The sequence below is a fragment of the Fusarium solani genome, assembly GCF_023522795.1.
Source record: "Fusarium solani strain SB1 chromosome Unknown bctg00000010, whole genome shotgun sequence".
In the NCBI taxonomy this organism is placed as follows: Eukaryota; Fungi; Ascomycota; class Sordariomycetes; order Hypocreales; family Nectriaceae; genus Fusarium; species Fusarium solani.
Genome location: NW_027072147.1, coordinates 1,354,394 through 1,382,009, shown reverse-complemented (window position 1 = coordinate 1,382,009; position 27,616 = coordinate 1,354,394). Strand labels below are relative to the sequence as shown.

Below are 27,616 nucleotides of genomic sequence, written 5' to 3'. Positions count from 1 at the left end.
TTGAGCTGGACATATGAGGCTCTCTGTGAGTTCACCCTTGTGGATCCTCGTGCATGATCCACTTCTGGCAACTCTGGATGGAGGCTGAATCTTGTCGTTCCTGGACCTCTCAGAGGCTGTGAGATTCCAATATTGGACTGTTTCTTCTTACTGCCGGGTAGCAAAGTTTGGGCTCACATGGTTTCATGCTCTCGTCGTTGATCTGTCGGTCCTCTCAATGAATGACCCGACAACACCAGATCCCCAGAGTGCGGGACCCCCAGGCACGGATGGGGAAGCGTTCGGTACAGATATCAGGCTCAGGGGGAGAAAAGAGGGCAGCAGCAAATGCCGAACTGATACACCTTCCAGGCGTCTTGATACGTCCATGGCAGCCAATCTGGGGGCGTTGATGCGACCTTATCAAGAAGGGCTGCCTCTGTTATCAGGGATCCCGGGTCCCCCGTTGCGCTAGGAAGAGGAGCCACACCCTTGGCTGACCCGATCGATAAAGATATGAGCGACATGGGCGTTTGTCCCACTGGGATGGTATCGCGGGGAGGGGCATCTGGGGGAACTGCTGTATCTGTACCCTCGTAGGCAGGGCTTTTGTGCCTGGTGTTTCGAGGATGGCGGTGCTGGCTTCATTTCCCAAGAAGCCGGATACCGAGCCACTCCGAGTTAGTAGAGTTCCAGTGAGAGGGAGTTGGATTTAGGTGGTGGCTCATGGCACAACCAGTTACATAACGCCTTGTGCTGTGAGTCGCCAGAGGGGTCCGGAAGGCGGGACCCATCCAGCAGTTTCCCTGTCACGGCGCAGGAAAAAAGCCCTCCTCCACGCTGGGCTCGGTACTGTAGGTACCTCCTTCCTTCCTCACAACGCCGTCCTGGTTGGGTCCCTCCTTCTTTTCGACTCTGGTTCTGGATCCTCGTCGAACGTCCAATTGCCATCAACCTCGACAGACGCCGCTCTCGGCTTCTGCCATCTCCATCTCATCCCGTCTCATCTCATCTTTCATCCTCCCAAAAAAGATTCCGTCCCCGCCCTAAACTCTTACTCGTCATCCTTTTCGCTCATCGCATCTCACGCGTCACCTTGATACAATACTGGACTAAGAAGAACCCCTCGCCTCCCTCTCTCGGTACTCGCTTTGACTTGACAGCCTGACCCCTTCACTCCTCTGGGCCCAACCATGATTGATTACCAAGCACTAAACCGCGGGACGGATTAGCACCTATCTACGTTCTGGTTCAAATAACCTCATTGCCTTCATTCGCATCAACCGACCGTCGGATCGCCGTCCAACCGCAACGGGTTTATATTCGCTTAGCTCCCTGATTAATTGCTGATCCCCGTTCGCCCCGTAACCCTGATTCCTAGTCCCCCACGGGTGCTTGTGTGGGCCTCTCCCGACAACCAGCGCATCTTGAGTATCGCGTCATACCATCGTCTTGGAGCTGGTCTTTCTCATCCTTCATCTCCTCTGGCGCCTCTCTCACATAGCCTGCCCACATCTCATCCCTGGCAGCGCGCTTTATCACTGAAACCATGGAGGAGCCGCGTCTAAGCACGCCGCAGCAGCCCGGCCCATCGGCCCCCAACCCGGGCGCAACACGGAAGAAGTCACGCAGAGGTGCCGATCCTTCGGGCCAGAAGCGGCGATGCGTCAGCACAGCCTGTATCGCCTGTCGGAAACGCAAGTCCAAGTGTGACGGAGCTGTTCCTAGTTGTGCAGCTTGCTCCAGCGTTTACGGTACTGAGTGTGTCTATGATCCCAACTCGGATCATCGGCGCAAGGGCGTCTACCGTGAAAAGGTGGACAGCATGAAAGCTCGAAACTCGACTTTGCAGATTCTTATCGAAGCTATCCTGAACGCGGAGGAGGAAGAAGTTCCCGAAATTGTCCACAAGATCCGAACCTGCAACAGCCTCGATGCTGTTGCTGAGCAGATTCTCAAGCAGCAACAAACACCGGAGCCACAGCAGCAAGAAAATGAGGACAACGATGATTTGGATCACTCGAATGACAACTATACCACAGAGCCTGTGCAGGGTGAGAGGGATCTCGCTCGGAAGATGGGTGAGCTGAGACTCGAGAATGGCGCCGTTCGCTTCATCGGTGGCACATCTCATCTCATCTATCTGGGTGATCCGAATGATGAGGAAGCCGATCCAAACCCGGAACAATTTGTATCTGGAGAGGACCCCATAACATCCTGGACTCGCGTCACTCAGGACACTCAACTCATCACTCACCTGATCAACATGTACTTCAACTGGCACTACCCCTACTTTACTACTCTCTCCAAGACCATGTTCTTCCGGGATTTCATGAGAGGCAAGGCTGGACTGGGGAGGGGTACTGCGTATTGCTCGTCGCTACTAGTCAACGCCATGCTTGCCCTTGGATGCCATTTCACGAGCGTTGCGGGAGCCTATGGAACACCAGGCGATAACCGGACAAAGGGCGATCACTTCTTTGCTGAGGCGAAGCGCTTGATTGTCGAAAACGACGAATATGAGAAACCACGGTTAGTTACCGTCCAGGCCCTAGCACTCATGTCGGTCCGGGAAGCTGGTTGCGCCCGTGAAGCAAAAGGCTGGGTATACAGTGGTATGAGTTTCCGTATGGCAGAAGATATTGGCCTGAACTTGGACGTTGGCCAGCTTGACAAGGAACGCATGAGCGACTATGAGATCGATGCCAGGCGAATTACATTCTGGGGTTGTTATTTGTTCGACAAGTGTTGGTCAAACTATCTTGGAAGACTCCCACAGATTCCCAAGAGTTCTTTCAATGTCTCCAAGTTTGATGTCTTTCCTGGCGAGGATGCTGAGTCGTGGTCACCTTACACCGACAGCGGGTTTGATCAGTCATTCAAGCAACCGTCAAGAACCCGGGCCATCGCCCTCCAGATGTCGAAACTTTCCGAGATTAGCAGCGATCTGCTCGCATTCTTCTATCATCCGAGCACCATTGGCAAGTCCAGTGGCAAAGCCGTGGAGCTCAAGAAGCTGAGCGAGTTGCATCGCCGCTTGGAAGAATGGAGAAAGGAACTTCCAAAGGAGTTTGAGCCCAAGGATGGCCAATTACCAAATGTGCTCCTTATGCAGTGAGTAGAGCGTCCATGACTTGGTGACTCAACTGACCATATACAGCATGTTCTTCCATCTTCAATACATTCACCTTTTCCGACCATTTTTGAAATACTCGCCGGCGGCTTCTCCTCTCCCGCCGCACGTTTCACCTCGGCGCATATGCACAGCAAATGCGGGCGCCATCTCAAAGCTTCTCCGGTTATACAAGAAACTCTGGAATCTGCGCCAGATCTGCAACATCGCCGTTTACATGGTGCATAGCGCGTGCACAATTCACTTGCTAAACCTCCCCGAGAAAACCGCCAGAAGAGATATCACGCATGGAGTGAAGCATCTCGAAGAGATTGCTGAAGATTGGCTTTGTGCAAGACGGACTCTTACCATCCTGAGCGTTCTCGCTAGAAAGTGGAACTGCGAACTTCCTGAGGACGCTGCATTTGTGCTTCAACGAGCAGATGAGAAGTACGGAACTTACAGCACGTCTGATGTTCCTTCACCTCAATCGAATATGGCTGCTTCGCCGCTTTCGGATGGTGGCCTGGGCCTCAAAACAGGAGGCGACTATAGCCCCTTGACTCAGTACTCTCGAACACAACTCGCCCGGCCCATGCAACAAATCCAGCAACAGCAACCACAGCGATCTGTAACGGATCCCATGACGACGAGTGCCCCGCTCTCGAATGCTGGACTGGCTCAGCAACAAGGCATGTCGGCGAACGGATCCAACCTAGCTTTCTGTGCCGATTCGATGGGTGGATGGGGACCTGTCCCTGTATCGACGTCGATGCCATCCTACCAGCCAACGTTTGGATCTGTCAACCGCAATAGCATACCGACTAGCGGCCCGGGTATGTCTTCTGGTAACCAACCAACTTCAAATCGGCCAATGAGGATGGACGGCCAAGAATGGTTCTTGAATGACAGCGCGAGGTGGCACCAAAGCTTTGAAGCCTGGCAGATGGCCAACAGTGGGCAGGACAACTCAGTGTTTCTGTTTGGCGATTCTAGCAACCAAGATACGCCTGCCAGCAACCCAGAGAGCAATGCTAGCATGCAGAACGAGGTCAACGACCAGATGGCAGCATTTGATGGGCTAGGGGCGACACTATCAGGAGGCGGGTGGCTCCCTGGTCTGGACTAACGGATGGGACATTCTTTGTTCTGTTGTTGCAAGTAATGACGAATGAATCGGCCACTTCAATTTAATACAGAATCTCTTGGGGGTTAGAAGGTTGGACTCTGCCGTCAAAGGCATCAACTTCAATTTGGAATATTCGAGTTGAAATACCCATGCTAGTCGGATCGATAGAGTTCCTGTATATTAGACAATCAATAATGGCTTTCTTGGATGAGTATCACGGTGTCGTGTGGTCGGCCCCTAAAAGTAGTATAACCGAGGCATTTAGAGGGCGTCACTCACATCATATTGTCTGATGTAGAGTGCTATGTTGCTAGCTCTCTTTCTCGGATATGATGTCTGTATGATATTACTGAAAGGTAATAGTCTCTCCTGCAAAATACCTGCAATCTTGGAGACTCAACGCGAGCGTGTCATGGCACTTTAAAGCTGCCGGACCGACCATGCAGGCGGCTCTCTATTGGGTATGATACGCAGCACACATGTAGGCTCGTAATCGGACACGAAGCATTTGTAACTAGCTACACGCAGCTTTGTCAGAATGGTGGAGGTTGCCCTTGGGCAAGCAAGCACGTGGTAACTGGGAACAGGGCATGAGCAACCACATCATGACAGTTGGCTGAGAAAGCATCAGAACTCGAGTTCTGGGCAGTGGCAGGGGCTGTGCGGCACACACACACACACACGACAAAGGTCACGTCCAGGAGGTTGAACGATTGCCATGAGAGAAGACATGGGCTTCGCGACAGTCGCGCCGTTGAACTAGGGTTGGCGGGATTTGGTTGGAGAGGTTGCAAGGATGCACGAGAGGCGCATTAAGAGGAGTGTGGGGAAATCGGGCCGGCGTCCGTGGATTGACTGATGGTGTCGGCGCCACAAGCAGGACATTCCGGCGGTGGGCGCGTCATCCGTCAGAACATGAGCTTTGGGGGTTTTGTGATGGATGACTGGACAGTCCGAGGCGCTGGAGCTCGCATCCTAGACAGACTCTGGCCATCCCATCCCTTCCCAGCAGCCTCTGCAGAGGGGTGTCATGTCGCTACCCTGTGTGCCGCGCCGGCATCCATCCGCAAGTATCCGTCAATTCCGCAAGTCGAGTTGCGGGTGCGGGGGAATTGCATGTCCAGACCAGGCCAGGCCATACAGGGCCATATGCGCAATGCTATTGGCGCGCGAGTGCGGCGTCGACCATGCCAACAACAGCAGGTTACACAAGGGGCGAGCTTCTTTCGGTGTATTGTTCGGAAAAGTCATTAGTGAGAGGTGGTCGAGATGGAAAAGAGGAAGAGTTTGCGTTGGTGTCCGGCAGGGGAGATGAATGAAGAAGGAAGTGATGATCTGAGCGACCTGCTGGTAAGCGCCTTCCAACAGTGGGATTGAGGGGATGGGGTTGGATTGGATCTAAGAGTTTGGGGGAAGGAGCCCCCAATTGACATCCCGTCCCGTCAAGGAAGGCGCGTACTGTACCAAGTCTGGGGTTTCTTCCGTCGCGTCTCACTTGAAGCTTGGACACACACACTTACCAGCTTCCCCTCGATGAATCTTTTCTTTTCTCAGCCTCGATGGAAACTAAATTGACTACGGAAGATCCCCCATCGTGAAAATCCGGGGATGGATAGAGACGGACAATCTTAGGGCCTCCCACACCCTCTTCTCACCCATGCACCACTCGCGCGGATATGGGGATGGATGGCTCCGCACAATGTTCTGTTCAGGGCTGCCACGCCCAGAGTCGAAACGGGTCTGCGATGGAACCAGAGCGGCGACGATCCTTAGTTCTTCTATCGGGCCTTGTCAGGTAGGCGATGCGACGCGATGCGATGAAACCCAGCGAGAAATCAATGTCAGATCCTCCCCGCTCAGCCGTTTAAGCTTTCGCTCCTTTTGGGTGCGAACGAACAAGCTGGAAATTTGTTCCAGCGTCGGGGCTCGGTTAAGATGGAGCCGAACGTCAGGTCGGCGGCGACGGACGCGCTAGACGCCACCAAGTCCAGAGACCCTGACCCTGAGAGGAACGCTTTGGTTCGTTCGTGCGAGTCGACTAAACAATCTTCGCTGCTGGAGAACAGACACAAGCGTGGAATACAGCAGCTCCTTGCCTGGACCGGACGCAACTGACGCCATGAGGTTGTGGAAACCAACTCTTGCGTCCCCACCCCGTCTAGTCGTTGAATGGTTCTAGACGAAGAGATCCCTGAGATGGATGCCACCACATGGTCCTCTCGACGGCTATCGTCACGGCTTCTCCAGCTTCAATTCGTCTGACAACCCAACTCCTGACATCCGCGGTTCGCCTTGGCCCGCATAAAGGAGAAGATTCCTCGAACGAAATCCCAGTCCAAGTGTCATTCTCTTCGGAACAAGAACCGACAACGCCCTCGAGGTGTGAGTGGTACCCATGCTCAAAATCCTCCACCTCTGACCATACTCCACATCTGCCCATCAACCCACCCTCGGCGGGACCTCGCTCCCAGGCTTGCGAGCTAGGTCCTCACTACTCCGTACGGAGTAATAAGCGACCCATTTGGCATTCGGCAGCTGCCTGGTCACTCTGGGTTAGCAAATGCACTCCTCCCCGTCCCCTACAGGCCTAGTCCTGGCCACGCCCGACATTTCGGTCACGAGCCACCGTTGGGGTTTCTCCAGAAAAAAAGACGCCCATCTCTCCTTCCTCCTCCTGCCACCGACTAATTCCAAGGAACCATTGACATTGGCAGTTGAGACAGAGTAATCCAGACTGTCTTCTCACCTCTCCATCCAGCTGGTTCCATCGAAATCGCCATATCGACCTTGAGAGACACCATCCTCAGGAGCCCCTCGGAGATCCACCACAACAGTCTTCTGATCCGGCCTGGCCTGGCCTGACATTCTATCAACACAAGTATCAAACTGGACAACTCAGCTATAGGACCCTCCCCACGACTCCCAGCCATAACCTAGGTTCGCCACTTGAGCTATAGCAAACGACGAGGGTCATCATTGCCTGAAACGCTCTTGGGTGCACCGCAGGTTGGAATTGAAAGCGCACTCAGCAAGTTACGCGAAAGCCCAAACTATCTGGTTACGGTCAGCTTCTCCAGTGCCTTCTAGGGCAGCTGGAACCCTTTTGCCGGTCAGGGTAAGTCTATCTATTTCTCTTTCTCTTTAGTCGCGTCGCGTATCAGTCGTTCCTCCACCCCGCGTACCTTCTTCATCAACTCGCCTCTTTCAAAGAGACTATGATCACCTCCACATACAACGACACTACCGCCGTCTTTATGCCAAGGGACTGTCAGATGTCTTGTCAATCACTCTATGGTCCCCGCCTGCCGAGGTCTACCCCGGCCATCAACATGGTTGATCTTGTACTATTCTGATACCTCGACTCTTCCCATGCAACCGTCATCAGACTCAAGCCCCTGTCTGCTTCATCACTTCCCCGCAGAGCTTTTGGATTTGCTTACAGAGGCGAACTGACCATGTTTATCAAAGAATCTGCTCCTGCCATCGGTAGGGGAGGGGGATAACTCATTCCACCCTTGATCCAAGCCACCAAGACCTTGGTCCAACCGCAGCGAAAGCTTCATCCACCATCTTGCAGAAGACGTGATAACACGCGCGTGGCAAGATGTTGTCCAACCCTCTGCAACGATTTTCTCCCTACCAGAACATTGCCTCTTCAAACATCTCACCAGATGGCAATGTTCAACAGACTCAGATCCAAGGCAATGGACTAGAGACACTCGGGCAGAACCACCAGTATCCAATTCAACCGCTTTCACAGCCAGTTTCTATCCAGAACCCCCATCTAGCGAGGGCAGGCCCTCAGACGAAGAATCGACAACACCCATACGGAACTACTGCTCGTGGATCTGGGGCGTCAGGCATTCGTAGGAGGATTAGCCGAGCCTGTGATCAATGCAACCAGCTTCGGACAAAATGCGATGGCCAGCACCCCTGCGCACACTGCATTGGTAGGTCCTGAAGTTGAATGTTAGGAAGCGTTTCTGACTTCAGTAGAGTTCGGCCTGGGGTGCGAATACATCCGTGAGAGGAAGAAGAGAGGAAAGGCCTCCCGAAAAGAATTGGCCCAGCAAGCTGCTGCTCAGGCTGCGGCAGCCGGAAAAGGCCAAAACCCAGAGGAAATTGCGGGCGAGAACAACCAATCCTCCAACAAAGGACTCGAGACTTCCAACATCCCCCACTCTGGCGAACGACAACCGAGCACAAGCAGTAAATCGAGCAAGGATCAAAGCGACGATGTTATGCGACACACCCAGGGTCTGGAAGGTCTTGAGAACCTCGGCATGAATGAACAGCCCCAGCTTGGACGCCCTCCGGCCCTGGACGGCGAGCAAATGGAGAACCACGGAGGCCTGGATTTGAATGGATTCGGGAACATGACACACAACTACGATACCCAAGGCCTGGAGCTCAATGGCCAACCTTATGGTCCTGGTGGTCGAAATAGTATGTCGGGTTATTCTGAGTTTCCATATTCGATGCAAGCCCAGAGCCCACCGAACTTTGGCAACAACACGACTTTTCGAATGGGAAATAGTCCACTCGGATACTCAATGGGCAAGGGGGCATCTCCTGGCTGGGGAATCTCGATGGCTTCGCCACCAGGCCAATACCAATCCCAGGTCCCCCAAGCGAGCTTTGGCAACTCGAAACTGCGATATCCCGTTCTCGAACCTTTGATCCCTCACCTCAACAACATTTTACCAATCTCTCTTGCCTGCGATCTCGTCGATCTTTATTTCGCGTCTTCGTCATCAGCTCAGATGCATCCGATGTCGCCTTATGTTTTAGGATTTGTCCTTCGAAAGAAATACTTCCTCCATCCCACAAAACCGAGACATTGCCAGCCGGCCCTTCTGGCGAGCATGCTGTGGGTTGCAGCGCAAACGAGCGATGCCCCTTTCCTAGCCAGCACGCCTTCAGCTCGTGCTAAAACGTGCCAGAAGCTCCTCGAGCTAACAGTTTATCTTCTTCGGCCACTTATTCATACAACTTCAGGAGATGCTCCAAGCCCAGTGGCTGACGGAGTTGCGCTTGGTGGATTGGGTGTAGCCATGCCTGGGTCCATTAGCCTGGATGCTCTGACAGGCGAGTCAGGGCCATTCGGTGCCGCGGGAAGCCTGGACGATGTGATCACCTACATTCACCTGGCAGTTGTTGTCTCGGCGAGTGAGTACAAGGGCGCTAGTATGAGATGGTGGACTGCTGCTTGGGGCCTCGCGCGAGAGCTGAAGCTGGGACGCGAGTTGCCGGTCGGTCCATCGCCTACAAGCCAAGAAACCAGTGCCATGGACACTGAAACTGGGGATGATCAGGATGGCAACAGTGGCGGATACGTGACAGAGGAGGAGCGTGAGGAGCGGCGCCGGATATGGTGGCTCCTCTACATTGTAGACAGGCACTTGGCGCTGTGCTACAATCGCCCCTTGTTTCTCCTGGATATCGAATGCCAGGGTTTGCTGCAGCCCATGGATGACAAGGCATGGCAGAATGGGGATTTTAGCAGCCTTTCCAGCTCCAACACGGATCCCAGCCTACTCAACACTGGGCCCGAAGGATACGTCTCGGATTCGTCGCAAATATGCGGGCCCCAGTATGAGTGTCGAGGTCATAGTATCTTTGGATATTTTCTCCCCTGATGACAATTCTGGGCGAAGTCGTGGATCTGCACCACGCAAAGAACCATCCGCGATTTGGCATGGCTTTCCGTCCAGGGCACGAATGGGATGCCCAGACGGCAGAAATCACTCGACATTTGGAGATATATGAGCAGAGCTTGCAGGCCTTTGAGCTTAAGCATTTGCCGCGCTCCGGAGATGACAAGGTCGACGGGCAGCACGGCGAGAATAACGAGCTCTCTGGAGTTCCTGAAATCACGACACCGTCAGTTCACTCGGTGCATTCCAGTGGGTCAGGTCGACTCACGGAGGGCAACATTCAGACCCGGATTGTCATGGCATACGGTACACACGTCATGCATGTGCTGCACATTCTCTTGGCCGGGAAGTGGGATCCGATCAACTTGCTTGATGACGACGACCTCTGGATTTCGTCGCAAGGATTCATCACGGCAACAAGCCATGCGGTGGCAGCGGCCGAAGCCATCAACCAGATCCTCGAGTTCGATCCTGGATTGGAGTTTATGCCCTTCTTCTTTGGTATTTATCTCCTTCAGGGATCTTTCTTGTTGCTTCTTATTGCGGATAAGCTGCAGTCGGAAGCATCACCCAGCGTTGCTAAGGCGTGCGAGACCATCGTGCGGGCTCACGAGGCATGTGTTGTGACTCTGAGCACAGAGTATCAGGTGAGTAATGTGGACAAGACTGTATCGGGAAGGGAGACTAACAAGTCTGCAGCGGAAATTCAGCAAAGTGATGCGCAGTGCCCTCGCCCAGGTCAGGGGTCGTGTACCTGAAGATCTAGGAGAGCAGCAACAACGGAGAAGGGAGCTTCTGGCATTATATCGGTGGACGAAGGACGGAACAGGCTTGGCCTTGTGAGCAGGGCTCTGGTCGAGTAATGTTCCTGGCGTATCGGGATGTTGGGATTGGAATAGGGTTAACAGCCTTAATGGTTATAGTAGAGGGCGGAAACGGTGGGCGGCATGACTGTTTTTTTTGAAAAGATACCAGGAAAGCGAAGAGCAACTTTGTGGTGAAAAAACAAAGAGGCCGGCGCAGGAACTTGGTTGTTTATCGATGGGATTTACTTGGGGATGTCTTGATCTCGGTCTTGGTGAGCGAGGCTTGGTGGGATTGGATTCTTGGGCGTTGTTTAAGGTCGGAGGGTTATTTGAGTCGGCAAATCAGCGAAGCGGTCGCGGGTATTGGTTTTCTGGAAACAATTCAGGGTGGTTAGCGGACTGCTTGAAAGAAAGGCAGAGTTGAATGTATTGTGTTGTCTTGTTCCACATCGACTGAACAAGGGGCCATTGTGTGAGTGGTAGGATGACGGCATGTTCTCGCACTCTTGTTCGAGGGCGAAATACTCTTCTTGCTGGTGATCCCAAGTCTTTGTTGCTGATGCTTCTCAGAGTCAGTCGGGGGTGGGTGAATATGAGGCGTTGCTGGTGGTGGCAACGTCTGCCTTGATGCTGTAGATTCGCGTCAGGGAGTCACCATCAAGATGCATTGTCGCCCTCAAAGAAGGCGATGGGTATGATTCGCGGCGTTTGAAACCAAAGCAGAGCCGCACGAATGGCACCTAGATGAAGGAGTCCGCACCCTCAGGCGACACACAAGGATAAATCCTATCCCCGCGAGTCCCTTTCCACCCCCCGGGGCGATCCCGTAGCTTGGCAAGTGGATGGCTAGGGCACACTTATCTAGAGTGACTGCGGTGTGCGATGCAGGACTCCATTCGCGCTGATCTGTGAGTTGATGCTCGCGTCAACCGATGAAGAATGCCAACTTGAATCACGGACGGATAGCGACGCGACGAACAAAGGAGGCCACCTTGACGATATCGAACACCCGACCCGATGACGACGAAGTCTACAAGTTAGCAAAGAATACATGAAGAGAACGATACTTGACAGAGCGTGGAGAGGTGATGATGGGTGAGCTTGGGGTTGACGGTGATGTTTTTCGGAAGTGGCCGCGTGACGACTGACAGCTAGGGGGGAAATGTCAACAGCATCACGTTTTCGTGTGACTTGCAAAAGGGAAAAACAAAACGCTCTGTCTGCATCAGTCAAGCCTCGACAGAAACAGGTTGCGCATGAGTGTCGGAGAGTCATACCTATGTCCCTTGTGCACCCCTTCGCTTGACAGCCTATTGGTCATTCAACTCGGGGGGCGTACCTTGATAGTTGATGACGAAGGGAGTCAAGGACGAGGAAGTGTAGGTTTAGACGCCCATGAACTGCATTAGGGAGGAGATGCAGCTTGGGGTCATGTGCGAGAGACCTGATCAGGGCGTTTAGTGATTCACCTGCAGTGCAGATAGGGGGAGGTTTCCCGTCTGGCAGTGCAGACCGACTGCCAGTCTAGGGGTTTATTTACTGGAGGAGACTCGCTATTGTCGTTTTTGTTTTTGAGCATTCACCTCGCGGGTGGGGATGCGCGGCACCATTCTTTAGCTATTGTTATTTCTTGGGCTGCACTGCACGAGCTTCGCCTCTCTTCTTCTTCTCCTCTGCATCATCCTCCACCCTCCACTCTCCCTCCTCCCTCAAACATCACCACCACTTGCACTTTTTACAAACCTTCATCTTGGAACTTGCTGGTTTCTATCTGAAAAGGTATCTTGATTCCTATACACGCTGCTGCATCCATTCATCACAGGCGCGTATTTATTTTCTCTTCCTTCGCGGTCGCTGGGCGGCATCGTCACCACAGCGACTCGGCATTCACCATCCTGATTCCTAACTTCATTTCCTTTCTGTCACTCTCCATACACTTCTACACTCTTCCTGTCGTCTACTGCCTTCTTCTAACTATCGTGGTCATCTCTTTCATTCACTCTTGTCACATCTTTGCACTTTCGCTACCATGAACTCGCTGCCCAAGGGCAAGCAGTCTTACGACCAGAGCAATGCCGACCAGCAGCATAAGTACCAGTGGGTGAACTACAAACGAGCGGACGACGCTGAAGGAAGTGTTGTGACGCCTCCCAATAAGAAACGTTACGCCCCCAAGCCTACAACGACTGCGCAGCTCAACCTCGCTCTTCCCGGCCACTTCAACTTCAACGCTCAGGGTCCTGTCAACTCTGGTATCCCGATGTTGGGCGACAACCAAACTATCGATCCTCGTCTTACGCAATGCGAGTCAGGTCTTTCGGGTCAGCAGATGGGTGAAGCCCTCACTCTTAACCCTCACCTCACCCAATGTGAGCCAGTTCACTCCGGCGACAACGTCGTTGTTGACCCCCAGTTCTCGCAATTTGAGCCGATTCTCTCTGGTCTGACTACCAGTGGTAACGTCACTCCTGATGCTCGTCCCAAGAAGCGCCAGCCCGATTGGTCTGGTCGAAAGATCGCTGGCTACCCCTTCGAGAAGGCCGGCTTGACCATCCCAGACGTGGAGTCCGAGGCAGACTATGACAAGATCATCACCTCTATCGACTTTGAGCTTGCTCACCAGGAGGCCAACCCTCCCGTTCTCCCTCCGTCTGAGCTGAAGGAGATGGCAGCCAAGCCTCTGCCCGAGGCTCCCTACGAGATCCCTGAGGACAATCCTCGCCTGGCCGAGATTCTTCGAGCCAAGAATAAGCAGATTTTGGAAAAGGGAAAGATGCTTGACAAGGAGCGAAACAACCTTGCGGCCAAGGCGACGCGAGACCGTCGTAACGAGGTCATCTTTCAGAGCCGAGTCCTCTTGAACGACCGTGAGGCGGAGCTCAACTGGTGGAAGCTCCGCGCCATCACTCTTGGGGCTGAACCCAACGAGTTCAAGAACCTGCCTGAGGAACTGAAGAAGGCCATCTTGTCTGTTGTCGAACAGCGAGTAAGCGAGGGGGACGCAAAGAGGTCCGAAGACTCTGCGAAGAGCAAGTCGCAGAGGCAGTCCACCCGCACTGCCAAGAGCAACGTAAGTTGAACATATTCCACCTTAAAATATCTCATGCTAAGTATAAATCACAGAAGCATGTCCAAAAGGACAAGGAGGCTAAGGCTAAGGAGGTCACCCGGCTCAGAGCTGAGCTGGAAGCAAACGATGCCGCGGCGCTTCAGGCCGCTCAGAACGCCATGGCTCAGCAGTCAGTCATGGAGCCTTTCCAGCACCAGTTCAACCAGCAACCCGGACAAGTTGCTGCAGCCGCTTAGAATGCGTCTGCTGAGGACATGTCTTCGATGGCTGATGATTGGAGCAACACCTTTACTAACAACCCCATTTGAACACAATCCTGTTGGCTACCTATGGAGACGAAGAGTTGCTCTGTCTTTTTCTGGTTGATCATTGAACAAGCACAGAGAATGGAGATTTTCCTTGTCTGCTTGGCCTCGTCCTTTCTGGTTCACTCATGCATCGCGGCGCAGTTTTCACCACCTATACTAGACCACCATGGGCAAGACAACAGGAGCACACCGTCAGGCCAAAGGGTTCATAGAATGGGTGGGATTTTCGTTTGGTCACCAGTTTTTTCACTAGTGATCGAGGTCTTGGACTTGTCTCTTTGCTTCTCTGGGCTTTGTTTCTTCTTTTTCTTTCTTCGTCTTTCTGGTCATTTTCCCCATCTCTCAGGTTCCTTTTTTTCGTTTCCATCAGGGCAGATAGCAGAGGCGTACGGGAAAATCGCATTGTATAAACTCATGTAAGGTATCTAGAATCAAGGCCTCTACAGGCAAATCAAACACGTTGAAAAGCAGAACCGTCCTTCACCATTACACTCCATCATCACCAACCAAGCCCTGCCAAAGCCATCACAGGGGTCATAGACCCAGGGTATCATAGTATTTCCTTTTGCCTTTACCTCCTTTGTGTAGTCAACTGATATTTCTCAGAGCAGCTTGGCCTATTCAACTAAGCATACTGGGGCTGGGAAACGCCCTCTTGCTTGGGAGGGCCCATCTCGGGGTCGGTTGGGGCCCTGGGAGAGAAGGAAGAGTCTTGGGGAGAGTCCATGCAGGCCTTGACGAAGAAGACGGTGATGACGATGATGACGACCCTTTTGACAGTCAGTTTCCTTTCACGAGAAGAGACACACAAAGAAACTCACCAAGTGAAAGCGCCCAGAACAGAGCCGGCAAGCATAGAAGCACCCCACGCCTGCAGCTCGGCATACAGACCAAAGCCAGCAGCGTTGTAGATGGAGTAGTAATTCGAAGTCCAAGAAGCGGCCCAAGCCCAGGCAGACAGCCAAAAGATGGCGTCAAGAATGAGGGCGCCGACAAAGAGGAGGCGGAGGTACATGTGAGGCGCAAAGAACTCTGCAGCCAACATGCCTCCAAGGATAAGGAATGTGAAGATGGACTAATAAGAATGTTAGAGACATAGCAGACAAAGGATGTATGTGTGACTTGCATCAAAGATGAGGAAGCCGGCTGGGTTGGAGCCGACGTAGTACTGGCTCCAACCACCGAGGAGGGAGAGATGGTAGGCGGCTGCGATGAGGACGCCGAGGGAGAGAACGAGGGCTACGATGCGGAGTATGGTGAGCCAGAAAGGCATCTTGGGGACGCCGGTGGCCGTGAGGCCGTGGGTAGAGGTAGTAGTAGCCGACATGGCGATGTGTTGGTTGGTGGTTTACTTGGGAGGAGACAAAGATGGTGTTTCTGGATTTACTACTCTCTACTGCTGTGTGTTCCAAAGGGAGGGGGACTCCCCCTCTTCTTATGCTCCCAGTGACGATGCAACAATAGACGCCCAAGGACCGTTGCAGCACGGCGCCAAGAGCGCAGGGCTGAAGGGAAGCTGTCTCTGCCGTGGCAGGGATCCGCAGTTGACAGGGGCTGTCATTGGAGTCTTGCAGGCCATGCCAAGGTTCTGAAGCATCATGAGTCCCAGTCTATTCAGTTTATCGCCTAGTAGTCGCATTCAGCTGAAAGACGATGCGAGTTGGAAAAATCTGCCTTGTCTGCTGGCAGAAATGTGTCTTGTGGTCTATTTAGCTAGGAGCTAAAGATAAAGCTCCAAGTCCCAAGCTTGATATTAGACTTGTATCTAAGCCACTGTCATGAAAAAGTGTTTTTTATCTTTTGTGCTTAATGATGGATCAACGCCCTTGGCGGCGGCTGCAGCACCAGTCAAACGTCAGACGGCAACATGTTTGGCCGGGTCTTGGTCTCTGCATGAGATGATCCCCGTTAGGTTGAAACATCCCACGGCAGATATGCAGGGGTTAAAGCGGTTTTTGTTTCTTTTCTCAGTGCTCAAGTCTGTGGCGCACCCTCTACAAAACGAAAAACTGCTCTTGGAATGCGAGATTATGTGAAACGCGGTGGACATTTGTAGGGCTTAAGCCACAGGCAGATACGGCTTTCATCTCTCTATTAGCTGGAGGCCGCCCGTCTTGAGGCCACCCTTCCCTTTCTCTTGGCAGATATGCCGAAATAGCCTCTTGTTCCTTGGCTCCGAGAAAAGAAGTTCACCGCTCGTGAACAAGTCTCCCCCTCACCCACACCTTCTTCACATTCCGATCATCCCCGTTAAACAGCCACTTGGCCATCCTCTCCTCCCACGTCTCCCACCCAAACACGTCGACGTTGCCGTCTTGTCCTATACCGTCCTCGTCAACCTGTCCCAGACTGATCAGCTGCGCGTCCCACTCCATGCCCTCCTCGAACCCGCCCACGCGGTCCCCCAGGCCCACAACCTCGGCGCCGCCCCGCGTCCCCAGGTACAGCACCTCCTCCGCCGTAAGCTTGCTCCGCTCCCGCTCCGCTCCGGCTGCCACGCCCATGGCTACGTGACGGCTTACCAGAGCCGCCTGCCGTGCCGCTTCGAGCACCGAGGGGCTGTAACCTCCGCTCATGTCGGTGCCGAGGCCGACCGTGATGCCCCGATCCCACATCCACCGCACCCTCGCCGCTCCGCTCGTGAGGGAGCTGTTGCTGCATGGGCAGTGAGACACCTTGCTCCCCCGCCTGGCCACGAGGGCCGCCTCCTCCTCGCTCAGATGCACCGCATGCGCCAGGATCGTCCTCCGCGTCAAAAGGCCATGATCATCGTAAACCTCTGCATAAGAACCAGACTCGGGAAACTGCTTGGCCACCAGCGCAATCTCTCCTTCGTTCTCTGATATATGCGTCTGCACTGGCAGGTCCATCTCCCTCTGAATGTCCGCCAAACCCCTCATGGCCTCGCTGGAACACGAGGGCGCGAAGCGGGGTGTCAGGATGGGGCAGATGAGCTTGAAATCTGGGTCAATGTCTTGGACATGCTGGATCGTCTCCCGCGTCCTCTCCAATGACTCCTGAGCTGTGTCATCGCGGTAGTAAGAAGGGCAGGTGGTCGAATTGTCCATGCAGACACGCCCTACAAAGGCGCGCTGTCCAATATCGAAACAGATGTCGGCAAGGAGGTTCGTGGCGGCCACATCGATGGTCGCATAGTAGGCCGCGGTTGTTGTTCCATGGGACAGCGTCCGTCTCACGCATGCGGTATACACCCTGCGCGCCTTGTCCAGATCCTTGAGGCTCGACTCCATGGGAAAGGTGTACTTTTCAAGCCACTCCATGAGCGTCGTCTTGCCAAAGATGCCCACGTTGGGATACTGTGGCGCATGAACGTGAGAGTCTGGAGCTGTCGTCAGCAAGCGCATTCTCACAATCCATTATCCAAACTCACCGATGAAGCCGGGGAAAAAGAACTGTCCCGGCTGTGCCACATGAATGTCCACCTCGCTCGCAGCCCATCCAAGCGTCTTGAGCGTATTCTCCAGCTTGCTCACACTGCCAGGCTCCTTATCAACCCTGGCGATCCTGCCCTCCCCGTCGACGCAGATGAGGGCATTGTGCAGATAGTTGAGCTCCTGCGGGCTCTTGCTGGAGATGAAGGTGCCGGCAAAGACCTGCTTCCTCAAACCCGTCATCTCGGGGCTGCTGCTGCTGTTGGTTGAGTTTGTTGTATGTGCTTCCTCGGTTCAAGTTGCGACGCTTTGCCTGATTGATTCACGTGCCAAGAGCGAGAGTGAGGGTGATGAGGATGATGTAATGCCGAGACCGGACTTCATCAATCGCGAAGAAGAGAGGAAGGGGCAGAAATTCCAGCTCGTCTTGAGTCCTCTGTAGTTATTATAGACAAACTCATCCCCCTATCTCCCTCTGTCTACCAAACGCCTACATTGATGTAAAGGAGTTAGCGGCCAACCATGTCAACTCGTGTACCTCGGAGCTCGGAGTAGGCCTAACCCCCCCCTCTGATAGGCCGCCTCCACCTTGTTTGCTATCTCCCCGTTCACCGGCCGTCGCCGGCAGCCGACCCACGGGCCTGCCACCAACCGATGCCTCATTTCAAGCAAACGCCTTCACTCCCGTCACTTGGTCATGCGGCGCTGGCACCTCCGTTTGGTGAGAAATTACACAACATTCAACATAATAGAGTCTAACTGCGCAGTAAAAGCAAACGCCTCTCTAAGTAATACGATACATCGTGATATAGTTCCTTCGTGGAGTAGTAAACCGGTCCCGTCCATCGGGGAACCTGTAAAACCTTCTTCATAATCATCCGTCACTCTTCTCTTTAGTCATCTATCCTCTATTCATCCATCCATCTAAGCAGCAGCACCGGGGCCCTCGTAGTCACCGCCTGAGCTGCTGTCGCTACCCTCAACACCGTTGGTGGCCGCCTCATCCTGAGTGTACTTCTCCCAGTTGGCCAGGACAGCACCAATCTTGGGAGAGTTGGTCAGCTTGTACACATCCTCAAAGTACTCCTTGGTCAGCGCAAACGGCTTGGCCGTCACGTTGGGAATGTACTTTCCGACCAGCTTGGAGGGATCAATCGATGTCTTGTTGATCTTCTTGAGCAGGAAGGATCGGAAGGGCTTGACGCCCGATCGGAGGAAGGTAGAGTGGAAAGGCACGTCGATACCACGGAGAGGGATAGTGGCGAATCCACGCTCAAGCTCCAGAGGACGAGGCTTGGCCAGAGTCTTCTCGGCAGAGCCGCGAATGATCTCGCGGAGGTGACCCTTGGCCTCCTCAATGTTGTTCTTCATCTCCTCAATGTCGATCTTCTGCACCTTGAGGAAGTTGGTCACGCCCGCAAGCGTGTCAAGAGCCCGCAGGTCACCAGCGCACACGTACTGCATGTTGGCGATGTTGTAGTTGACAATCTCCAGGAGCCAGCCAGTCTCCTCGGCAATGTTGTCCACCACAAACTGCAGAGCAGCCTCGTTGAACGTCTTGCTGATGCGGCTGGGGTTAACGGCGCACATCGAGTAGTTGGACCGTCCGGCAGCGTCACGCTCCACGGCCACCTGCATGGTGAGACCACGGTAGAACACAACCGACACCAGACTCTCAATAGGCATAACCTCGGCCAGGGCAGCAAGGGCCGAGTATTCACCGAGCGAGTGACCAGCAAAAGTGCTGTTGTTGGGAACCAGGCCCTTGGACTTCATGTCCTCGAAGCTGGCCTTCTCCATCAGGGTAAGGGCGGGCTGCGTGAACTGAGTGGCAGAGAGCAGACCAGTAGGAGAGCGGTAAGTGTACGAGGTGGTGGTCTCGTCAATGTCCTTGAAGATCTTCTCCGACTTGATGCTACCGTCCGCAGCCACAGTCTCGAAGGTCATGGCAATGTAGTTCTGGCGGATAGCCTTACCACGGGGACCACCGAAGTGGATGGTAAGCTCCTTGGGGTTGTTCTTCACAATGTTGGTGATAGAGAAACCTAGCGATCAAGTCAGTATACACATGTTGCAATGCGCGAATGGGGTTTCAACTTACCATAGTTGTCCAGGAGGTACTTGTCGGCGCGATCCCAGACCTCCTTGGCAACGGGGCTGCTGGCGTACAGCTCCATACCCATACCCTGCTCCTGAGAGCCCTGTCCAGTAAAGACATAGGCGGTGACGGGCTGCTCAACCTCGGCCTCACCCTCGAGAACCTTGTCCTCAGTCTCCTTGTTGCGGACCTCGACCTTGATGATCTTGCGGCCAGAAACCATGCCGGTGTGCTGGAGCTTGACCTCAAGATCGTCGTTGGGCAGGACCATGCCAACCAGGGAGGCATGGAAGCTGCGAACGCGGCCAATGTTGTTCTCAGCGGCCCAGGTCTCGACGAGACTTCGCACAGCAGCGCTAGAGTACATGCCGTGGGTGATGGTACCGGGCAGGCTGGCGTAGCTGGAGAAGACACGAGAGACGTGAATGGGGTTGTAGTCGCCAGAGACACGAGCGTAGTTCTCGTTGGAAGCGGGGGCTCGGAGAGCCAGGGGAGTCCTGCCGCTGAGAGGGATGGGGTTCTCAAAGTTGATGGGCTGGTCAATGGTCTTGCCATTTCGCTCAAGGTAGTCAATGACGGGGTTGCCGTGGGACTCGCCGGTCTCGTAGTCAACGCTGGCAACCTGGATCACCTCCTTGGTGGGAAGCTCGAGCAGGACCTGACCGCGGGTCTCGATGCTGCTGAACACGTTCTTGTTCTTGAAGCGCACCAGGCTCTGGAGTCGGAAGGTCAGGGTCTGGCCGAGGAGCTCAATGTCGCGAGGAAGCTCATCGACGGAGAACCACTGCTTAGAACGGAGGACAGCAACATCCTTGGTGGTAGCAAGGTGCACCTGGATAGGGGTCTCAACCTTGCGCTGGAAGGTGTTCTCGTAGTCGGTGTAAGTACCTCGGTACAGGAACTGAGAGGTAACCTCCATGACAGGCTCGCCGTCTCGGACGAGGGTGCCACAAACCTCAACCATCTTACCAGCATCCTGGTTGATGACGGCGTTGATCTGGGCAGTGGTGGTGACCTCATCGCCCTTCTTGAGAGGCTCCGCACCGGGGATCATGCGGAACTGGTTGGACAGGTGGACAAGCTTCAGGAGATCGCCATCAATGGTGCGAGGGAAGATGGGCTTGGTGATAGCCTTCCAGCCAATGACAATGGCAAAGTCCATAGGAGCGTTGACAGTCTTGCCGGGTCGGTCAACAAAGGCCTCGCCGGTGTTGCCAACAGCGTGGACAAAGTCGTTGATGGCCTCGCCGGTGATGGTAGTCTTGCCACCGTCAAACTTGGCAGTAACATCAGCGTCAAGGTCAAGAGCCTCCTCTCCGAACCACGCCTTCCAGTAGAACTCCTTGATGCGGTCGTTGCGGCCCTCCATGACCTCACGGATAGGCGAGTAACCAGCCTCAGGGTGGTAGGTGAAAAGGAGAGGGAGGGCAGCAGGTTTGCCAAGAGCGGTGGTCTCCTTGATCATGTTGACCTGGATCTTGTTCTCACCGACCAGCTTGACCTCGATCACATCAACATACTGGTTGTGACGAGGCTGCTCGCGAACCACGATGGTGGTCTTGGCAGGATCGTTGGGGTAGGAGATCTCCACAAACAGACCACGGGAGGGAGCAAAGATGCGTCGGATGGGGTTGGTCTGGAACTTCTGGCCCTGGGCGACGACGTCCGACATGAGCAGGGCGTGGCGCCAGTTGCGGTTAGCACCAGCCAGGAGAGACAGCCAGGAGTCAAGCTCGGGGAGAGTGGCAGCGGCAGACGACGACAAGCGGTAGGTGTTCTTGTAGGTGTCGTAGCTGACAGTCAAGCCCTCAACGTCCAGAGGGATCTCAGGGTCAACCAGCTTACCGCCGAAGTACTCGGTGTAAGGGATCGAAGCCTTGTTGTTGCTGTACTGATCCCTGGTCAGGAACTCGATGTGAGACTCGTGGATGTTGTCAAGAATCTCCTTGATAGGCTGGTCAATGACAGTCGAGAACTTGGCAGCAGTGGGACCCTGGAGAATGCAGGTTCGGCCAACGTCCTGGTCTACAACCGCATCCAGATCCTCAGACTGCCACAGGGAGTCCTTCTTGAAGTAGAACTCGAAGTTGTCATCAAAGGTAGGGATGAAGGTGACAGGCTTCTGGGTGGGGCGCATGCACATGATAAGGAAGTGCTGGACGTCCTGGGCGTTGATGATCTGGGTCTCGGCCTCGGGGTAGGCAGCGATGACACGGTCAATCACAGCGAAGGGGTCGCTGAGCTCAGAGTAGCTCTGGAGAAGAGAAGCCTTTCCAGGAGACGTGGTGAAACGCTCCTCCAGACGGTGAATGAAGTCACCAGTAAGAACGGTGTAGGAGCGGTCAATCCAGCGAGACTGGTGCTTGACATAGAGGAGCTCGATGAGACGTCGCAGAACCTCGGCATAGGTCATGTCATCAAGATCAATGGCCTTGCCCTCCTTGTTGCGGCCGAACCAGACCTTCTGACAGTCATCGTTGAGCTTCTTGATGATGTAGTCCTTGTTCTTCTTGAGCTCAGGAACACGCTTCTCCTTGGGAAGGCTGAAGATCTTCTGGTCCATCTCGGCCCAGAAGCGAACACCACGAGTGGCAAGCTTGTGGATGGGCTCGCCCATCTCAGAGCGAACGGTGATGACACCACCGGCAGGTCCCTTGTAGGTCTGCTCCCACTCACCGTCCTCAAGACCAGGAGCAGCGACAATGGCCTCCTTGGCAGCCTTGCTGGTGTGGGCCTCCTTGGCAACCATCATGCGGCTACCGAACAAGCAACCGTCGAAAGGCATGGGAGGGTAGCCGTACTTCTTGGCCCACTGACCAGTAAGGTAGGGGTAGGTGTCATCGGCGCCACCGAAACCACTGCCGGCAACGAGGATGAGGTTCTCCTGTCGTCGAATACGGCCGTACATCTGGAGGATAGGCTGGTGGAAATCCTCGAAGGAGTGGTGACCACCACCACGGCCACCGGTCCACTGAAGGATAACGGGGAAGTGGGGGTTGGCCTTGGCGATATTGATGACAGCCTGGATGGCATCGATGGAGCCGGGCTTGAAGCTGATGTGCTTGAGGCCAAGAGTCTCAATGTACTCCTGGGCAACCTCAATGGAAGGAACACCAGCACCAATGGTGAGACCCTCGATAGGAACACCCTCGGAGCGAAGCTTGCCGATCAGGGGAATCTGCCAGGACATAGCACGGGGGTTGACGTAGATCAGGTTGACAGAGATACCACGACCAGCAGGAATGGCCTTCTCGATCTTCATGATGGCGTCAGTCATCATGGGCCCAATGAAGTAACCACCACCAGCAAGCTCGATGTGGTATCCAGCGTTCATGGTGGCAGCAACGAAATCCCACGGCACGGTAGCAGGAGTCATGCCTGCAACCACGATCGGGGGAGACCGAGAAGTCGACTCATCTTGGTGTCGAGGTATGTGCGTCCACTCTTGGTCGTCACGAGCTTGGGACCGAACTCCTTAACCCAGTCGATGGCATACTTGACGGCGTTCTCCTCGTCTCGATCGAAGATCTCAGGCTTGTAGCCAATCTCGCTGAGTCCACCGTCGACAGTGCCAGCAACGATAACACGGACGCCAGTACCCTCCTTGTTGCGGCTGGTCAGGACACCGAGACCAGAGATACCACCAGGACCAAAGTCCAGGATGTGGGTAGCATCAGGGAAGACAGTAGCCTTCTCCCAGTTGACGGGATCCCGAGTGATCAGACGAACAAGGGCGGGAACAATGTTGCCCTTGACCTGCTCACGGAGGTCGTTACCGGTGTTGGTGTCGAAGACGGCAATACCAAGATCGCTGGAATCAATGGTGATCTCCTTGAGATCCTCATCAATCATAGCCGTGGCCTCGGCGAGGTACTTGCTGTGGAAGGGAGCCGTAATGGGCAGGAATCGGTTCACGAAGCGGACCTTTCGCTCGGTGTAAGGAATTCGGTTCTGGTCAAGACCAGTGGGAGCCTTGACCTTGCGCAGCTGAGAGTTGAGACCATACAGCGAGGTGGGAGGACCAGTCACAACCAGGTTGCGAGGGCTGTTAATGAGGGACACGCTGATGTGACGGTCCTCAGGAAGGTACTGATTGGTAGCATCGATGTGCTTCTGGACCTCAGACTGGGAGAGATCGCGGATGCTAAGCATGGGAGTGGGAGAGCCCTCGCCGTGCTCTGATGACTCCCGGAGCATGTTGGGGGTCATGGAGGTGATGGGGAAAGCTTGCTGGCTGCGAGTTCCGATCCAGAAGAGCATGGTGAGGACGGAAGTGGCAATCTCGCGCCAAGAGTCCCAAGAGTCAGCGGCAGCGGTAGCAGCAGCCATCACGATACCCTGGGAGTGACCAGTGGTACCGGTGATTCTGTCACGGAGCATACCGGGGTGCACGCCGAGAACCTTACATGTCACCTCGTAGTGAGCGAGCTGGACAAGACCGATCAGAGGGAAGCTGACGGGGGCCGAGATCAGGTAGTCGATATCGGGAGTAGAGTCGGCGTGGTGAAGCCAGTTCATGACATCAAGACCCTTGGGGAATGACTTCTCGGCGGTGGGGTTCTTGGAGAGGTTCTGAAGGAGCTCGGCTGAGGAGCTGATCAAGTCACCCACAAAGCTAGAGTAGGTCTTGTAGATTTCCCGCAGCTCCTCGAAATACTCCTCGATGTTGCCCTGGCCACCGAAGATGGTGTAAATCTCGGCATCGCCATCCTCAGCAGCCCGGAAAAGAGCTGAGGCATGGGGCTTGATCGGTCGGTTGATAACAGAGCGAGCCGTGTAGTAGCTTCGGATGAAGTCGAGCTTCTTGGACTCAATGCCGGGCAGAGTGGCGGCAACAGCGTGGGCCTCGTTGCCACGGAGGAAGTTGCGCTCAAACTCGTTGAGGACGAGCTTCAGGACCTCCTCGTAAGAGCCCTGCTCATCATCCTCACCCTCGTCGACCTCGTGGGCGATGAGACCGAGGTATCTGGCGACCAAGTCGGGGACGGATGAGGGCTCGTCATCCTGGGCAAGCTCGTCGGTGGCTTCGGGTAGGCTGGCGATGAACTTGTCTTTCAACTGGGAGGCGTGGAAGTGAAGGTTGGTGGGGATGAGGAAAGAGGTCTCGAGAGAGCCGTGGGAGAGAGTCAACGGCCGGAGAGAAGAGCTGGATCTGGGAGTGGAAATGCCCGTCTGAGGGCCTGCTCCGGTGCCGTACATGGTGAGAGAAGGGGTATCGAAGAAAATCTGCAGGCGACGAGGCAAGAGCGAGCGGTCAGTTTATCTGGCCGATCGAGAGCGAGCTTCAACAAGAGCCAATGGCACACAAACCTATCAATTCAACTCGTAGCACCAGATGAAGATCTGATGCTTTCCCCAAGGACGCTGGTGAGAAGAATCCGGCGGTCCTGGTTTTGCGCGGAAGCTGGCTGGTCCCCTGGAAGGTGGGAGGGGGGAGGAAATTAGTAGAGAATAGCTTAAGAGTCGGTGGAGCGCGGCGCGGCACGAGACAAGACAACACCAGCCAGGCGCAAAGGGGACGAGGAGAGAGGATGGAGGAAGAAGGGAATAGAGAGGATGAGGATGAAGATGGACAATCTCGAGGAGGAAGAGGTCTAAGATGGCTCGAGGGCAAGATTGGTCCGACCAAGGTATAAGTCCAGATGAGAAAAATCCAGCTTTGGGGACGAGGCACCGGGAGCCGGCTAACAAGGGCGTGGTTGAAGCTGCCGGAGTCTGTGGAGGGGCCGCCTCAGCGAACCGAGTAGCAGGCCAAAATTTCAGTTCTGTTGGGGATATGGAGGGGTACGTATCCCAGCAAGCACTTTTTTTTTAAACCAACAATGGATGGAGGGCAGCTCTGCCTCCCTCCACAACCCGGCCTATCTTAGTGCACACCTCAATTGTCGAGAAGAAGAAAGGCATCCACCGACAAGAGGATGTGCCCGCCAGTTGTGAGACCGTGAGAGCCATTGGCATGCACCGCATTGGCGGCTCGCTTGATCCGCCGGCGCCCCACGACGTGAGACACCCCCTGCTGCATAGCACTCCCTACCCAGAGGGGCAAGGGACCATCCATCGCTGGGCAAGGGTTGGGTTCAGCATGGCCAACCACGAGAAGGGGTCCTCGAGGTCACTGAGATTGTCCAGGTACCGGTACTTGATGCCCGCCAGATGCGATGCTGTTCAGTTCCACAACGCCGTCAACAACGCCGTTCAGTCGCCCTACCGGGAGACTTCGGGGGTGTTCGCTCCCCTCCAGAGCCCCTCTAAGAATCGTCTAGAGCTGTTCTGGAGGGCTCGAACAGCGTTTTGGAGCTGCCGCCTGGGGCGTGTCCGGCCGACTTGGTGATCCTATGAGGCTGCTGTTGAGCCACGCCTGCAGCGGGCGGATGGACGGAAGGCTGATGGTAGAATTTTTGATGAGATGTCGATTCGTCCACCCGGAACAACAAAATTCTCCTTGCAGACCAATGGCCTGGGCACATACTCGGCACTCTCGAACGGTTCCAGCCATGGGTTGGGTCTGTTTGCCACGGTGTGGCCGGGCTTGCGAAGCAGGTTGCATCCTCAACTCAAATCTTCCCCTTCAAGTTCCTATCTATCCCCGACATGCCCATCCGTAAGCCATTGTGTCGATATTGAGTTGTATCCATATCTCTCATCAATTCGGAATTGATGATTCCCAGCAAGGGATTTCGTCATACCTTGGTAAGTTATCCTCAACCCTCACCCCATTCCAATTTGTACACGGCTTCGGTTAGGATATGGGACAACGTGAGGCAAAGCGTCCATCCGGTATCGATGCCCATCATCAAACTCCGGATGGTGTGTTGTTGACTGGATTTTTCCCCGTCACTTGAGGGTTGCCATTGGAACCGTTGACCCTTGCCGGCAAAGACCATGCAAAAATACGGCATGCATTTTGGGAGCCGATACAAATGTTGGTGCAACTACAGTGAAACCTTGCTTGGAAACTGCAGCCGTTATTTAGTCAACCTCTTCTTTTTATTGCTCCCTCTGGTTCAACCACCCCACCATCAGCACTGGCATTGTTTACGCCAGTTCGGGAGCTTCGTGGGACTCCCGCAGACCAGCATCAATCCCCGTTGCCAATTTCAGCAACCACCTCACTCTTGCAAATTAAGTCAACCGTCTCGGGCCTTGTCAGGAGACCTTTTCGGCATTGAATTTCAACTGACTCGGAACCTTGTCCCCTAACCATCAACTTTGATTGAGGATATGAAACTGTGTCATGGACATCCCTTGGTTGTCTCTGTTGGCCATGATGAATGAACCCTTTCTTTCTGATTCTGATGCTCGAAAGCCAATTCCAACCTCTCAACTTTGTGCCAAAGTCCACCGCCCAGCGCCCAACTCCCGTCCCCAACTTCCCCTACAACATTGACCGGCCCCCCACATTCTCCGTCCAGGCCATCTCAAGCTCCCGAACGTTGTGGGGCTCCTCGCTACGCGTAAAGTAACTGTACAGCGCCGCACCGGCTCGTCTCGGCGTGTTGCCGGCAGAAACTTGCGGAACAACAGCCTCTGAAAACGCCGTGATTCAACATCTACCTCTCATGAGCGCAGGTCTAGTCTTGCCCACACGCGGCATGGTGCCAAGTAGATCTCTTTGCATGCACCAACGACTGTGGCAGTGTGGCCAGCCGCGATGGCTTTTTGGGAGTGCAGTCGGGGAGCCGCAGTCTGTTCTTCATCATGACTTATACGGAAGTTGCTGGGAAGAGACAAGGTTTCAGCTATGGCTTCAGGCATCAAAGGGTATCTCAACGGTTGTGCATTCAATCAAGACTCGGCCGCGCGGAGACCGACGGGAAACGAGAAGTCGACGTGGAAATGTATCGGTACCTTGCCGAAACTCATCATGGGCATGAGCCAGACGCGAAATTGCATCGACAAAGCTGCTCCTTGGGCCCTCCCTTCAGTGTCCTACCCTACTGTTTAGTAGGGCCGCACCCTTTGTAGCCTTTCGTAACTGGTGGGCAAGGGTTAGCTGCCACATCCGTCAGATCCCTGAGCTGATGGTGGGAGGACTGTCGTCACCTCCCCTCGACCATTCCATCAA

General features: G+C 54.4%; 7 protein-coding genes across 7 annotated transcripts; 3 read left to right on the top strand and 4 right to left on the bottom strand.

Annotated features, from left to right (window-relative positions):
• Positions 1-1,528: 1,528 nt before the first annotated feature.
• Positions 1,529-4,220, top strand: MRS44_014517 (uncharacterized protein; the record flags this gene model as incomplete). Its single annotated transcript, XM_046284743.2, has 2 exons — positions 1,529-3,093; positions 3,140-4,220. The coding sequence occupies 2 exons, from the start codon at positions 1,529-1,531 to the stop codon at positions 4,218-4,220; spliced, it is 2,646 nt and encodes an 881-aa protein (XP_046127352.1).
• Positions 4,221-7,824: 3,604 nt separating this feature from the next.
• Positions 7,825-10,720, top strand: MRS44_014516 (uncharacterized protein; the record flags this gene model as incomplete). The annotated part of the gene is made up of 4 exons (XM_065618438.1): positions 7,825-8,170; positions 8,217-9,827; positions 9,935-10,524; positions 10,577-10,720. 4 exons carry the CDS (start codon positions 7,825-7,827, stop codon positions 10,718-10,720), a joined length of 2,691 nt encoding a protein of 896 aa, XP_065474510.1.
• A 1,992-nt stretch (positions 10,721-12,712) lies between these two features.
• MRS44_014515 (uncharacterized protein) lies at positions 12,713-13,989 on the top strand (the record flags this gene model as incomplete). The annotated part of the gene is made up of 2 exons (XM_046272275.2): positions 12,713-13,753; positions 13,807-13,989. 2 exons carry the CDS (start codon positions 12,713-12,715, stop codon positions 13,987-13,989), a joined length of 1,224 nt encoding a protein of 407 aa, XP_046127354.2.
• A 697-nt stretch (positions 13,990-14,686) lies between these two features.
• On the bottom strand, positions 14,687-15,388 carry MRS44_014514 (uncharacterized protein; the record flags this gene model as incomplete). The annotated part of the gene is made up of 3 exons (XM_065618437.1): positions 14,687-14,831; positions 14,883-15,108; positions 15,166-15,388. 3 exons carry the CDS (start codon positions 15,386-15,388, stop codon positions 14,687-14,689), a joined length of 594 nt encoding a protein of 197 aa, XP_065474509.1.
• Positions 15,389-16,250: 862 nt separating this feature from the next.
• MRS44_014513 (uncharacterized protein) lies at positions 16,251-17,696 on the bottom strand (the record flags this gene model as incomplete). Its single annotated transcript, XM_046284746.2, has 2 exons — positions 16,251-17,401; positions 17,453-17,696. 2 exons carry the CDS (start codon positions 17,694-17,696, stop codon positions 16,251-16,253), a joined length of 1,395 nt encoding a protein of 464 aa, XP_046127356.2.
• A 681-nt stretch (positions 17,697-18,377) lies between these two features.
• Positions 18,378-22,885, bottom strand: MRS44_014512 (uncharacterized protein; the record flags this gene model as incomplete). The annotated part of the gene is made up of 2 exons (XM_046284745.2): positions 18,378-19,498; positions 19,555-22,885. The coding sequence occupies 2 exons, from the start codon at positions 22,883-22,885 to the stop codon at positions 18,378-18,380; spliced, it is 4,452 nt and encodes a 1,483-aa protein (XP_046127357.2).
• A 38-nt stretch (positions 22,886-22,923) lies between these two features.
• On the bottom strand, positions 22,924-24,750 carry MRS44_014511 (uncharacterized protein; the record flags this gene model as incomplete). Its single annotated transcript, XM_065618436.1, has 1 exon — positions 22,924-24,750. One exon carries the CDS (start codon positions 24,748-24,750, stop codon positions 22,924-22,926), a length of 1,827 nt encoding a protein of 608 aa, XP_065474508.1.
• Between the last annotated feature and the right edge of the window lie 2,866 nt (positions 24,751-27,616).